This window comes from Acinonyx jubatus, chromosome D4 (assembly GCF_027475565.1).
Source record: "Acinonyx jubatus isolate Ajub_Pintada_27869175 chromosome D4, VMU_Ajub_asm_v1.0, whole genome shotgun sequence".
Taxonomy (NCBI): Eukaryota; Metazoa; Chordata; class Mammalia; order Carnivora; family Felidae; genus Acinonyx; species Acinonyx jubatus.
In genome coordinates this window covers 60,987,166-61,001,356 of record NC_069391.1, presented here as the reverse complement: position 1 = coordinate 61,001,356, position 14,191 = coordinate 60,987,166, and the positions used below count along the sequence as shown (strand labels likewise).

The 14,191-nt window shown below is 35.9% G+C and overlaps 1 protein-coding gene and 1 long non-coding RNA gene across 28 annotated transcripts in view; one reads left to right on the top strand and one right to left on the bottom strand.

Annotated features, from left to right (window-relative positions):
* Positions 1-14,191, top strand: part of KDM4C (lysine demethylase 4C) — a 425,929-nt gene that overhangs the window by 108,872 nt on the left and 302,866 nt on the right. For all 26 annotated transcript variants that reach the window (XR_008291191.1, XR_003416491.2, XR_008291192.1 and 23 more), the window contains one exon: positions 13,883-13,986. Coding sequence is in view for 23 of the 26 variants with exons in the window: in XM_027047047.2 (XP_026902848.1) it covers positions 13,883-13,986 (104 nt within the window). In the remaining 3 variants the exon portion in view is untranslated. The remainder of the gene's footprint in view (positions 1-13,882; positions 13,987-14,191) is intronic.
* Positions 1-14,191, bottom strand: part of LOC113595864 (uncharacterized) — a 67,696-nt gene that overhangs the window by 52,488 nt on the left and 1,017 nt on the right. For both annotated transcript variants that reach the window (XR_003416493.2, XR_003416494.2), the window contains exon 2: positions 3,166-3,289. This is a non-coding gene — a long non-coding RNA (uncharacterized LOC113595864). The remainder of the gene's footprint in view (positions 1-3,165; positions 3,290-14,191) is intronic.

Below are 14,191 nucleotides of genomic sequence, written 5' to 3'. Positions count from 1 at the left end.
TAATACAAGGGAGGAGAATCATATTCACCCACTGCCAACCTCATCTGTTTTCCTTGACCAAGGAAGAAGTAGACTGGTAGTGACTTGTTTCTAGGGGAAAGTGGAGTTCCATTTGAGTGACAACTAGCCTAAGACATTCTGCTTTTATCCAGGATCGAATCCTCAGTGACCGTTGTCCTTTTAGTCAGGTGCTGATCTGTTTTATTGCTGTTTTAGGTTTGCCTTTTAGTAGGAAAGGATTTTTGTTCTTGCATTATGTATGTTTTCATTTGATAATGAAATGGGGACACTGAAAAATCCCTTTCATTGACTTGACAGTTTTGAACAGAACTTGTTAATGATATCTAAAAGTTACTTTCCCCCCAAATTATAGGAAAGTATTAGAAGGAACAGTTACAGTATCACATTTGTCAGAAGCATCATTATAATTTTGGCAGGCTAATAACTATAAAGTCTTAGTGTTTTTATAATGTAATACATTGTAGTAATAATAGCAATGTAACTGAAATCTTGAACTTTGTTAGGGACTATTTTCATGAATATTAAGGTGGATGAGTCCTGGTTCTGGATAATAGATTAGACACAGCTGAGAAAATGATTATCATAATCCTTAAATACACAGGCAGTGAACTTTGTGCTAAATCTGTATGCTGAGCTATCCTCTTCTCTATAATAATTATTCCACCATTTTCTGTTTGCCTCACCACCAGAAAACTTTTAAAATGGAGCCAATGTAAACTTTACAGTATAGAGTCACACACTAAAATTTCTGCTATAAATTGCGAATGCTTTGACATAAACTGTTTGAAAATGACATTCTAGGAAAGTGGGTGCCATTTGTTTAATCAGTAAGAGGTTAATAAACTTGAAGGATGAACAAGAATTTTAAATCAATCGCATGTTTGTTCAGAACTGTTTTGCAGGATTATTTTGAGAAATGACACAGGGAAAAGACCCAATAGACAGTAGAGGAATCCCATCCACTGACCAGATGCCAGCCAAATTAATTGAATTCTGCTAAATAATTAAAATGATAAAATAATGCAGTAAATGTGATGGAACATTATAGGGTGTCTAGGTCAAGGCAGCACTTGATACATAAAATGAAAAGCAGCCTGGGATATTTTCCATTATCTTGTCTGCACATCATAATTATCACACTTGCCTTTTATGCATGAATGCTTTCATCTTTGGTTTCCATTGAAATCTTGATTGACTGTGGCACCTACAAATATTTTATCTGGAAGACATTAAGCCTGCATCTAATAAAGCCAGGATTTGATTTTGCCCTTCAGCTGCTTTCTCGTTTATATAGTTTTTTCCCCAATATTATGTAGATGTAAGTATAATAAAAAAAAACTCAAGTGAATTGTTGCAATTCTTATACTTGTTATGTTTGCCTGTAATGCCATTACATTCTTTCTAATTTTTGGTTTGATACAACTGAATGAAAGATATAAAGGAGAATAGAGATATAATGTTAAATCATGAATGACAGTTTTGAACATTTTCACTTTTTAGATCGTCAAAATCTCATCTATTTTAGAAATAAGACAATATCTTTGCTGTTCTATTGAGTTAAGCAACATATGGATTAAAATAAATTGGGAATGACTAAAAGTTTTTGTGAAGGACTGTAGTCCATTAGTTTTTTGTTGTGAATAAAATGCCAGCGTTAAAAAAAATTGAAGATGACTTACTGTGGTCAAAATATTGGTTACTGGGAAAAGAATATGTGAGTTAGGGCTTTGTGCATCTGAGTTTGGAAGTATGAATGATCAGCAGGAATCTTGTTTCAGATGACAGTGTGGTAGAAGTGAATAAATTGATTCTTATTCTTACTTGTAGCAAGTATTTTAGTTGTGACTTATTAAAACAACATTTAGCAAAAAAGAACAGAAGAGTCATTGTTATGAAGGATTAATTTGCTTTTTTTAATAGTTAGTTTTTAAAAATTTGGGATTGTGTGTGTTTTAATGACTAGTAGCCTTAAATTTAAGCCTGTGGAGCAGAGAGCCTTAGCCTGATTGCAGAAGGGTCTTGTGGGTGGGATACAGGCAGTCTGTGGACTCTGAAATTATACTCAAAATTGGTCATTTATATGGATTTCTGGGAAGCCATCTTTAAATCCCTTCAGAGGGTTTGGCCTGAAGAGATTGTGAACCTGCTGTCAAGAGACTAGAAGAGCAGCAATAAATAACAAGTCATGTTAGTTTTATGAACAGATTCTAAATTGATCTGTTCTCATGCCTCTGTCTTGGAATTAGGAAAATATACTTTTATCAGATCTCCAAATGATAAATACATTATTCCCTTAAGCATTCATTTAGCTAATGATCTGAAAATAGCACATTAAAATGCCTCGTTTTGAAAGACTAATAAATAAAAACACCCCTGTGTGTAAATAGTCAATTTTAAGGGACCCCCTAAGCCATAAAAAATGAAGTTCAGTGATATACTCTCTGCCTTCATGCCTAACTCATGCCTTAGGCATGGAGATCAATGTGTGGTATGTCAGGGTATGTTATTTTCATCTTTCTATCAGCTGAGTTACATTAAGAATGGTGCAACAGGCTCTAAACTTAATTTCCTCATAATTTGATGTCAGATATCACTGTCCATGTTTAATATATCTGAATATTTTATACCCAGCTATGTTCCTAGGAGGATTTTAGACATTGGGAAATGATACATAACATACACCAAGCTAGCATAATTTGAATGTAGGATGGAAGACAATTTTCTAAAAAGTGACAGCAGAGAATGGGAAGGAAGAATTCGGGAAGGGAATGTCAGCTGTCAGGGAGGAGTTACTATGGAGGGAAATTAAGAGTACTTTGATTCTGCATGATGGAAGCTGAGCCAGGAAAATTCTGGTTAGCTTGACTATGACCTGTTTGAGCTCAATGTACTTGGCCTGGGGAGTCCTTGATCGATGCCTGTGTGGTCCATGTGTCATGTCAAGGGGACAGAAGTGGGATCTGAAACAATGTGGTCTTAGGAATGCAATAAGAAACCATATGTAATGACCTATATACTTGTTAAGTTGGGTAGAAATTTGAACCTTAAATGTTCTGACAGCCAGCTTGAACTGGAAAAAACTTGACTATTACATAGTGTACTGTGTTCAGGAGATAAAATAAGGTGATTGTTTAGGAGACTCACCATCCTTCTCAAGACCATGATCAGTGTGAATATCTCCTGGTGCTCCTCTGGAGTGCTCCATGGAGTTCTGTCTCTACTAGTAGTGATGTTGGTGGGTCATGGGACACTTAAAGCAGAGTGAAGCCTGTTTTGATAGATTATGAGACGCTTAGAGGTGGGTGAACCTTGCAGTGTGATAATTTTCTACCTAATCCAAATTAAATGGTAGCAAGCACAGAGAGGTCAACTGTAGCTTAAACCTCTAAACTTGATATTTTAGGTAGGGATGTGGGTAAAAAGTACCAAGTTTTTCCCCACATACTGTAGCTCATTGGTTCTTTTCATTAATAAAGTTGTTAAGAAATTTCATGTGTAAATTTAATACATCTATCTAAAAGCAATTCTCACAGAAGTCAAATTAATTGAATCCTTCTATATCCTTTTTCTGTATTCTTTTCCTTACCATTTGTTTGTATGGTTGCTATATATTTTCAAGCCTGTTAGTCATATGAATATTGCAAAAACCATTATAAAAACTCTATCAAAGCATACTTGGGTAAATTTCAATTATATTTAAATTAAATTATCTTAAAATCTGTTGCTAATGTGGGCATATATTCTGCATGTCTGATTTCTTCATCTTTCCTCATTCCTTTCTTCCCTTCATCCTTTCCTTCCTGACTAATAACTAATTTAAACTTCTCCAAAGTAGTGTTCTCAAATCCATAGTAATAGTTACTAAACTTTGATTTTTAATCTTTTTCCAAGGCTCAAACTTTGGTGATTTAATAGCAACATTATGGGTTTAGTTTGTCATATGAGATTGGAATTTAGAAGGAATTTCTTTGTGGGGCGCCTGGGTGGCTCAGTCGGTTTAGCGTCTGACTTCGGTTCAGGTCATGGTCTCGCAGTCTGTGGGTTCAAGCCCTGCATCGGGCTCTGTGCTGACAGCTCAGAGCCTGGAGCCTGCTTCGGATTCTGTGTCTCCCTCTCTCTGCCCCTCCCCCGCTCATGCTCTGTCTCTCTCTCTCTGTCAAAAATAAATAAACATTAAAAAAATTAAGAAAGAAAATAAAAGGAATTCCTTTGTAACAGCCAATGTGTTAGAAAACATAAACCAATGGACAGTTTGGAGAAATTTTTATCTGAAGGAAAGAATACATTTTTAGAGTAGATCTGCTCTATCTCTAAAACAATTTAAAAACATTTAATGATTATTTTGGGAGGTCAGATTAATTGAGGTATGATGTGCTTACAGCAAAAGTGACTCCCTTTAAATATACAGTTCAGTGAGTTTTGACAAATATGTACAGTGGTGTAATTACCACCATCATCAAGATACAGATCATATCTAATTCCCTGAAAAGGTTCTGTTGTGCCATTTCCCAGTTAATCCCTCCCCACAGCCATTGGCAACCATTAATCTGATTTCTGTCCCTAAAAATAGAATTTTACAGTATGTAGACTCCTTTGTCTTCTTTCACTTAGAATAATGCTTCTCACATATGATCATTTTTCCATTGGATACTGGACATTGTATTTAATGGATGCAACCTGGTCCTTGAGAGGACTTACAGGATTCTGCACTACCCATGCTGCACAACTCCTAGCAGTATTTTGTTAGTCTTTTTTTTTTTAATTTTTTAATGTTCATTTATTTTTGAGAGAGAGAGACAGAGAACAGGTGGAGGAGTGGCAGAGAGAGAGGAAGACACAGAATCTGAAGCAGGCTCCAGGCTCTGAGCTGTCAGCACAGAGCCCGATGCAGGTCTCGAACTCACAAACTGCGAGATCATTACCTGAGCCGAAGTCAGATGCTTTACTGACTGAGCCACCCACAGTACTTTATTAGTCTTAGCAAAGGTTATTATGGGATACTTTTTGGGCTTTAGGGCTTTGTTGGGAGCTCTGGAGTACATGCTTTTTATCATACTACATTTTTATCCTCTAACATGTTTGGGCTGAAAGAATGTTCCAAAGACCATCGTTGCTTGCTTACTTACCACTGTAAAGTATCTTAAAAAACAAACAAAAATATTGTCTTTATTTTATTAAGGAGTTGGCAACTGGTAGGGTCCTATCTTTGTAGATAGTATAAATGAGGTATAGATCATATAAATCAAGTTGTTTAAGCAGCCTATTATAAGTTTGTATTATTGCTCTTCCCTTCTCTTGGATGCTATAACTACAAGAGTTGATTCTTCTTGAAATATATATTTAAACTGTTTTGCTCATTGGAAACTTAGTTTGTTTTCCCAAACTATTCTTCCAGTTTTTTTTTTTTTTTTATACCTCGAAATCAGATACCATTTCATTGGGAGTTCATTGATTTACCTGTCACAGAAACCCTAATGTGTTACTTGTGGACAGGAGTTGGTATGGGGGAAATAAGTTGTAAAATGGTTGTCCTTACCAATATCCATAGCTTGGAGTGTGAAATAAGTGATTGTCTTCTCAGTCTGGTCTTTCTAGTTGTATAGGGTTTTTACATTAGAGCTCACCTGTGAGTGTTAATTTGGAATCCAGGCTGAATGTTGATGTTTAATTTTAAAACAATAGAGTTAGAGAACAATTGGAAGAATCTACAGGTGAATACAAAGTTAAAATTGAATCCATATGGTTTAACTCAGGTTGTGCTTGACTGTTAGAATTCCTTTTTGGGGAAGAAGTTTGTTACTTGTGACTAGAACTGTTAGGTTTAGTTCAGAAGGCCCAAGAGAATGATACAGTTTTTTTTAACCTTTTTTTTTTGACGGTTGCTTATTTGGGGCAGGGGGAGGGGGGATGAGTGGGGGAGGGCAGAGAGAAGGGGAGATAGAGAATCCAAGCTCCACATTGTCAGTGCACAGCCTGATGCGGGACTCAAATTCACAAACTGTGAGATCATGACCTGAGCCGAAATCAAGAGTCAGATGCCCAACTGACTGAGCCACCCAGGTACCCTGGAAATGAGACAGTTTTTAAAGCTTTGTAACCATTGACTTTTCATGAAAACACCCCCAGTCAGCTCTCTAGATCTCTTGGGACTGTGATTCCCCCTTCTCAGCTAGCAGGCTGCAGAGATAGTGGAAAAGGAAGATTCGTTGAACTAACATGGTGACTAGAGTCAGTATTGTTTAAATGAGTAATAGGGATAAAAAGAATGGTTACTATTTACTGAAATTTACTGTGTCAAGTATACTAACAAGTTTTTTTCTCCCTTTTTTCTTTTCTTTTCTTTTCTTTTTTCTTTTCTTTTCTTTTCTTTTTTCTTTTCTTTTCTTTTCTTTTCTTTTCTTTTCTTTTCTTTTCTTTTCTTTTCTTTTCTCCCTTTCTTTCTTCTTTCTTTCTTTCTTTCTTCTTTCTTTCTTTCTTTCTTTCTTTCTTTCTTTCTTTCTTTCTTTCTTTCTTTCTTTCTTTCTTTCTTTTTCTTTCTTTCTTTCTTTCCTGTTTGCTGAGTATGTCCTACATACTTCATTTTTATTTTTAAATTTACATCCAAGTTAGTTAGCATGTAGTGCAATAATGATTTCAGGAGTGGATTCCAGTGATGCATCCCCTATGTATAACATCCAGTGCTCAACCCAACAAGTGTTTTCTTTAATGTCCCTTACCCATTTAGCCCATCCCCCCACCCACAACCCCTGCAGCAACCCTCAGTTTGACCTCTGTATTTAAGAGTCTCTTATGTTTTGTCCCCCTCCTTGTTTTTATATTCTTCTTGCTTCCCTTCCCTTATGTTCATCTGTTTTGTATCTTAAAGACTTCATACGAGTGAAGTCATATTTGTCTTTGTATGACTGACTAATTTTGCTTAATATAATACCCTCCAGTTCCATCCATGTAGTTGCAAATGGCAAGATTCATTCTTTCTGATTGCCGAGTAATATTCCGTTGTGTATATATACCACATCTTCTTTATCCATTCATCTGTCTATGGACACTTGGGCTCTTTCCATACTTGGGCTATTGTTGATAGTGATGCTATAAACATTGGGGTGCATGTGTCCCTTCGAAACAGCACACCTCTATCCCTTGGATAAATACCTAGTAGTGCAATTGCTGGGTTGTAGGTTAGTCCTATTTTTAGTTTTTTGAGGAATCTCCATACTGTTTTCCAGAGTGGCTGCACCAGTTTGCATTCCCACCAGCAGTGCAAAAAAGATTCTCTTTCTCTGAATCCTTGCCAACATCTGTTATTGCCTGAGTTGTTAATTTTAGCCATTCTGACTGGTGTGAGGTGGTATTTCATTGTGGTTTTGATTTGTATTTCCCTGATGATGAATGATGTTGAACATTTTTTTCATGTGTCTTTTAGCCATTTGGATGTCTTCTTTGGAGAAGTGTCTATTCATGTCTTTTGCCCATTTCTTCACTGGATTATTTGTTTTTAGGTATTGAGTTTGGTAAGTTCTTTATAGATTTTTGATACTAACCCTTTATCTTATATGTCATTTGCAAATATCTTCTCCCATTCTGTCAGTTGCCTTTTAGTTTTTCTTATTGTTTCCTTCGCTGTGCAGAAGCTTTTTATTTTGATGAGGTCCTAGTAGTTCATTTTTGCTTTTGTTTCCCTTGCCTCCAGGGACGTGTTGAGTAAGAAGTTGCTGCGGCCAAGATCAAAGAGGTTTTTGCCTACTTTCTCCTCGAGGATTTTGATGGCTTCCTGTCTTACATTTAGGTCTTTCATCCATTTTGAGTTTATTTTTGTGTATAGCATAAGAAAGTGGTCCAGGTTCATTTTTCTGCATGTTACTGTCCAGTTTCCCCAGCACCATTAACTGAAGAAACTGTCTTTATTCCATTGGATATTCTTTCCTGCTTTGTCAAAGATTAGTTGACCATATGTTTGTGGGTCCATTTCTGGGCTCTGTGTTCTGTTCCATTGATCTGAGTGTTTTTGTGCCAGTACCATACTGTCTTGAGGATTACAGCTTTGTAATACATCTTGAAGTCCGGGATTGTGATGCCTCCAGCTTTGGTTTTCTTTTTCAGGATTGCTTTGGCTGTTCGGAATCTTTTCTGGTTCCACACAAATTTTAGGATTGTTTGTTCTAGCTCTGTGAAGAATGCTGCTGCTATTTTGATAGGGATTGCATTGACTGTGTAGATTGCTTTGGGTGGTATCAACATTTTAACAATATTTGTTCTTCCAATCCATGAGCATGGACTATTTTTACTTTTTTTGTGTGTTCTTCAAGTTCTTTCATAAGCTTTGCATAGTTTTCATTGTGTAGATTTTTCACCTCTTTGGTTAGGTTTATTCCTAGGTATTTTATGGTTTTTGGTGCCAACAAGTTTTTTTTTTTTAAATTGAAGTAAAATTCACATAACATAAAACAAACTATTAATTTGAAGTGCACAATTCAGTGGCATTTAATATATTCTTTTTTTTTTTTTTTAAAGTAGGCTCCATGCCCAATGTGGGGCCTGTGCTCACAACCCTGAGATCAAGAGTCAGATGCTCTGCTGACTGAGCCACCCAGGCACCCCTAGTATATTCTTATTGTGTAATCATCATCTCTATCAAGTTCCAAGAAAATTGCATCACCCTAAAATGGAAACCCTGTATCTATTAATCAGTCGTTCTCTGTTCCCTCCCACTTCTCCCTCACCCCTGACAACCACTAATGTGCTTTCTCTCTAGGAATTTACATATTCAGAATATTTCAGTATACATGGAATGATACAATATGTGACGTTTTGTGTCTGGCTTCTTTCACTTATCATATTTTCCATTTTATAGTATGTATGGGCATTTAATTCTTTTTTATGGCTGAGTAATATTTCATTGTGTGAATATTAACACTTTTTGTTCATCCATTTATCAGTTGATGGACAGACACATAGGTTGCTTCTACCTTTTGACTATAGCTAAGTTATTTGTGCATTATCCTTTTGGTTTCCCGTAATGATCCAGTGAGGACAGCCATTGTAGGAAACAGTATGGAGTTTCTTCAAAACATTTTAAGATAGGGGGTGCCTGGGTGGCTCAGTCAGTTAAGCATCTGACTCTTGGTTTCGGCTCACATCATGACCTCACATTTTGCGAGTTTGAGCCCTGCATTGGGCTCTGTGCTGACAACCCAGAGTCTGCTTGGTATTTTCTCTCTCCTTCTTCCTCTTTGCTCCTCCCCTGCTTTCTCTCTCTCTCTCTCTCTCAAAATAAAATAAACAAACTTAAAAAAATTAAATTTATAACTACTGTATGATCCAACAATTCCTCTTTTGGATATATATGAAAAGGAATCATTGTTTGGAAGAGATCTCTCTACTCTCATGTTCATTGAAGCATTATTCACAGTAGCCAAGATATAGAAACAATCTAAGTGTCCATTGACATTTGAATGGATAAAGCAAATGTGTTACATGTGAAGACAATGGAATTTCAGCCATAAGAAGGAAATTCTACCATTTGTAACAACATAGATGAATCTTGAGTTGTTACACTAAGTGAAATAAGTCAGACAGAGAAAGACAAATACTAGATGATCTCACATGTGGAATCTAAAAAAACTGAACATACAGATACTGAGAACAGATTTTAGTGGTGGTTCACAGACATGGTGGGTAAGTAAAATGAGTTAAGGTGGTCAAAAGGTACAAACTTAAAAGTTCTAAGAAGAATAAGTTTTGGAGATGTACTGTACAGTATGGTGGCTATAGTTAATATTGTATATGTGAAGGTTGCTAAGAGAGTAGATTTTAAAAGTTTTTATCATATCCAAAAACTGTATCATTGTCATTTATGATATATCATTTATGATTATGATATGATAAAATTTATGACATTATAACTGTATCATTAAAATAATTTATCATTACAAAAAACTGTAACTGTATGAAGTGATGGATATTAACTAAACTTATTGTGGTAATCATTTCACAGTATATACATGAATCAAATTCTTACTCTGATACCTTGAACTTATACAATGTTACATGTCAGTTATATCTCAATAAAGCTGGAAAAAAAGAATCCAGTGAGGAAGATAATAATAGCATCCTAATTGTACAGACAGGGAAACTGAGGAGCTGAGAGATTACACGACTGTTCAAAGCTACATGAGTGTTGAAGTTGTGTTTAGAATCCATGTCTCAGTAAGACTCAGCGAGTTCTTAACAACTGCTATTCTCTCTTGTTTTGCTGGCCATGTGGACAAGGTGAGGGTGGCTTTAAATATTTCAAACAATTAGATCTTTGGTCTAAAACTTAGCTTTGCTATTTAATACCAGTGAAAAGGTGTGTGTTCATTCAGAGTGGTAAAGGAGAGAGGAAAGTTGGTGCTCAAGTAAGCTTGTGTGTCAAGCATCTGTAGAGGGCATTGGATAAGGTTTATACAAAAATCCCATAGCATAGTTCATGTCTTGTAGTCTGCCTCTCAAATATTCTTACCAAAATATCCCTGTAGGAGAAAAGAGTAAAACCTCACTACCCCACAACACTCATGCAGATTTTGTGTCTTGCTCCCCTACCTAATATGTTTATTTTTATGTAAGAATAAGCCAGGTGACCTAATGTGACAAAAGTAGTTGCTGCAGAAAGATGTGGCAGGTTTATTCTTTGTGTTCTACACCTGGCATATTAGCTGGTGAAGATGGGTGTGAGGCGTGGCAGTGGGATGCTAGCTGCTGTTTCTACTCTTAGATCATTGAAGGGTCAGTGTAGAAGTTTTTTCTTGTTGGAACTTCTTGATTTCCAAGATCATGAAAAGAGTGTGACTGGTAAACTAGAAAATTTTATGGAATGTTATAGTAGTGACATTAAAATATAACTTTTACAGACCACTTCTTCCAAATAAATTATTCAGAACTTTAACATCAAGAAAGCAAATACTAGAGTAGAAAAAAATGCTTCTGAAAGGCATATTTTAAAGAACTTATTTGCAAAAATTTTAACACTTTTTTCTTTTCTTTGTGACTCTTGAAAAACTCAACTTGTCTTAAGTTGAATTTTTTACTCTAATGTTATCTTTTATATCAGAGAGTTTTTTTTTATGTAGGTGATTCCAAAGCATTTTTTAAACTAATTATGAAAGATAGTAGCATTTCTTCAGCCAGCATTGCTCTGAGTTTTTAAAAATACCATTTTGTATCTATAAGTATTCTGATTATATTGGCTTGCTTATATGTTACATAACATACTTTTCATACACTGTGGAATAAGCTATGTACTGCTGTAGATATTTTGAGGTAAAATTCATTTTGAGTTACATGCTTTGAACATAAATTGTGCTGTTTACGAGGTGTTTTTCAGTGATGTAAAATATAATTTTGATAGCCTGTTGTAAATATAAATTCTAAACCAATTCAAGTTTTTTAATATACTGTAAATTACCTTCCTCCCGTGGTTTTCCAATTTAAATTAACTTATGACCAGTCACCACATTGTTCAGGCCCTGATTATAAATCCATATCAAAAGAAAATTAAATAGACTCCTCTTTCTTCATTGATTTTAATTTAAAACTCAATTCATTTAGGATGCACAAAGTTACAGATTCGAAAAGTTTGCTAAATCCACTTGAATTGTAATATTAAAATGTTTCCATGGGTTGTGCGTTTGGGGACGACTTTGCTGTGCTTTACTGTCGGTGGTGTAAGACTCAGGACTTCATATTGTGTAGATATGGCCATTACACTAGTGTGGTATTTTCTCTTCATTCTCTGAAGTCTGCATTTTTTCATTGGGTTGCTTATTTGGTATAAAGTTTTATTTTCTACTTACGTATAATAAGTATTAACCATAAACAAAGGGCTGCATCAAATGACCATATAGGGCAAAATTATTCTTTTTATTCTCATTGGTATTATAGGGAATAGTAATAGTTCTGTTGTTTCCTTTGGCATATACTTTTTAATATTTCCAACTACTTAAAAAATTCAAGTGCAGATGTTTAAGCAGCACATGCTGCCTTTTTGCAGATGGTTCCTTATAACCTAATGACTATTTCTTGGCTGGCTGATTTATTTCCTTCTGATGAGCACATACTACATGGTAGCATCAATAAAGTCTTATTTACTTTAAAAATATTCTTGTGAGATACTTCCATGAGGTTAAAATGGTTCATGGAGTTAATGAGTACTGGTAATCCTTTTGTCAGATTCGTCACATGCTTGACCTATTTGTGTGTTGAAGCACAGAGTTAGATAACTGGCATTTCCAGTGGCTTTCTCTTCATTTTGGTAGTGGAGGAGTTAAACAGCATCTTTGCTTCTTCCCGCTTTACTCATGTGCATCCCTTGTTTTCCTGGTGAGTTCTGTTTTCTGTCTGGGTTCTCTGTCTCGGATTCTTCTCTGTCTTTCCATGTGTGCCTTTCCCTTCTTGCTTTCCTACTCTCTTTGCCATGGTTGTGTTTCCCTATGACTGAGGAAGGTGAAGAGCCAGGGTCATGCATGCTCATTTTCCTCTAGCTTAGCATAGCTGAATTCATGAGAGTCTGCCTCAGCACTGCAGGGATGGAGTCAGTGGTAGAAAAAAACGACTCTGTTTTGGTCTGTAATATACTGTTGAGTGAAAGGGTTGCTGCATGTTAAGCTTCCTCACTTAAGGGACTCCTCAAAACATTGCTCCCACACAGGCTGGTGGAGCAGGTGTCCAAGCATTTGACTGGTGCTGGCCAGGAAGTTGGTTCAGGAAATTGATAGCAGCTAACCTTTTTTTTTTTTTAGTTTTAATTTAAATTCCAGTTAGTTAATGTACAGTGTAATATTAGTTTCACGTGTACAGTATTGTGATACAACACTTTCACCCAGTGCTCCTCACAACAAGCGCCCTCCTTAATCCCCCTCATCTATTTCATGCATGTCCCCACCCACCTCCCCTCTGGTAGCCATCAGTTTGTTCTCCATAGTTAAAAGTCTGTTTCTTGGTTTGCCTCTCTCTCTCTCTTTTTTCCCTTTGCTTTTTGTTTTCTTTCTTAGATTCCAGATATGAGTTAAATTTCCCCAAAGAACACAAAAATACCAATTTAAAGGGATCCGTGCACCCCAGTGTTTATAGCAGCATTATCTACACTAGCAGTTAACTGTTTTAAATTGATCAAAAAGAAACACAGAAAGGTGGGAAACTGCTGTGTTTCTGTTCTTTGCCAGGCATTGGGACAAGTGTATCTGGAATGATCACTTCTAGGAGCCTTTTTAAAATGAGAGATTTCTTTATGAAAATGCGTATTTACCTTCCTAATCAACTTTATTACTTTGCACATTCATCAGTTACAAGGCAGGTTGAATTAAAATGTGTTCATTTAAATTTGTAAGGCTTGGGGCACCTGAGTGGCTCAGTCAGTTTAGCATCGGACTTCGGCTCAGGTCGTGATCTTCCAGTCTGAGTTCGAGCCCTGCGTCGGGCTCTGTGCTGACAGCTCAGAGCTTGGAGCCGGTTTCGGATTCTGTGTCTCCCTCTCTTTCTCTGCCCCTCCCCCGCTCATGCTCTGTCTCTCTGTCAAAAAATAAATAAACATTAAAAAAATAAAAAAAATAAATTTGTAAGGCTTAGTAATCTTATATGTTATGAAAATAATTTTGGGAGCTCTTTTTGTAAGAAGGTCTACCTTTAGTGATATACATATGTATTCCTTAGTTTTTAAGAATTCTGACTCTAATTTTTAGAACCGGAGGTTTTTTTTGATGGTGGAGTTAGTCTCTATTTGCATAAAGCTGTCATTCTGTGAGAATACTAGAACGTAAGGTTTACAAAACCTGTCCGAAATTTTATCATAATTGACATGTTACTACTTGTATTTATTATTTCCATTTAGGTTTTTTCCCAAGCAGTTCTCAAGGGTGTGATGCATTTCTTCGCCACAAGATGACACTGATATCTCCCTCAGTACTGAAGAAGTATGGTATTCCCTTTGACAAGGTATATTAGTATTACTCTTTAACATTTCATTTCGTGTGTGTAGTATTTATATTTAAGACAAGTGTAACACAAGCTTGACTTCAAATATGAATTTTAGGATGTGGGTAGGAAAATTCAGATTTATGTTTTATAACCTGGCAATTATTTGTCTAAATACTAATTTGAAGTTACTTTTATTTCAGGATACATTTACTAGAGATTTCAT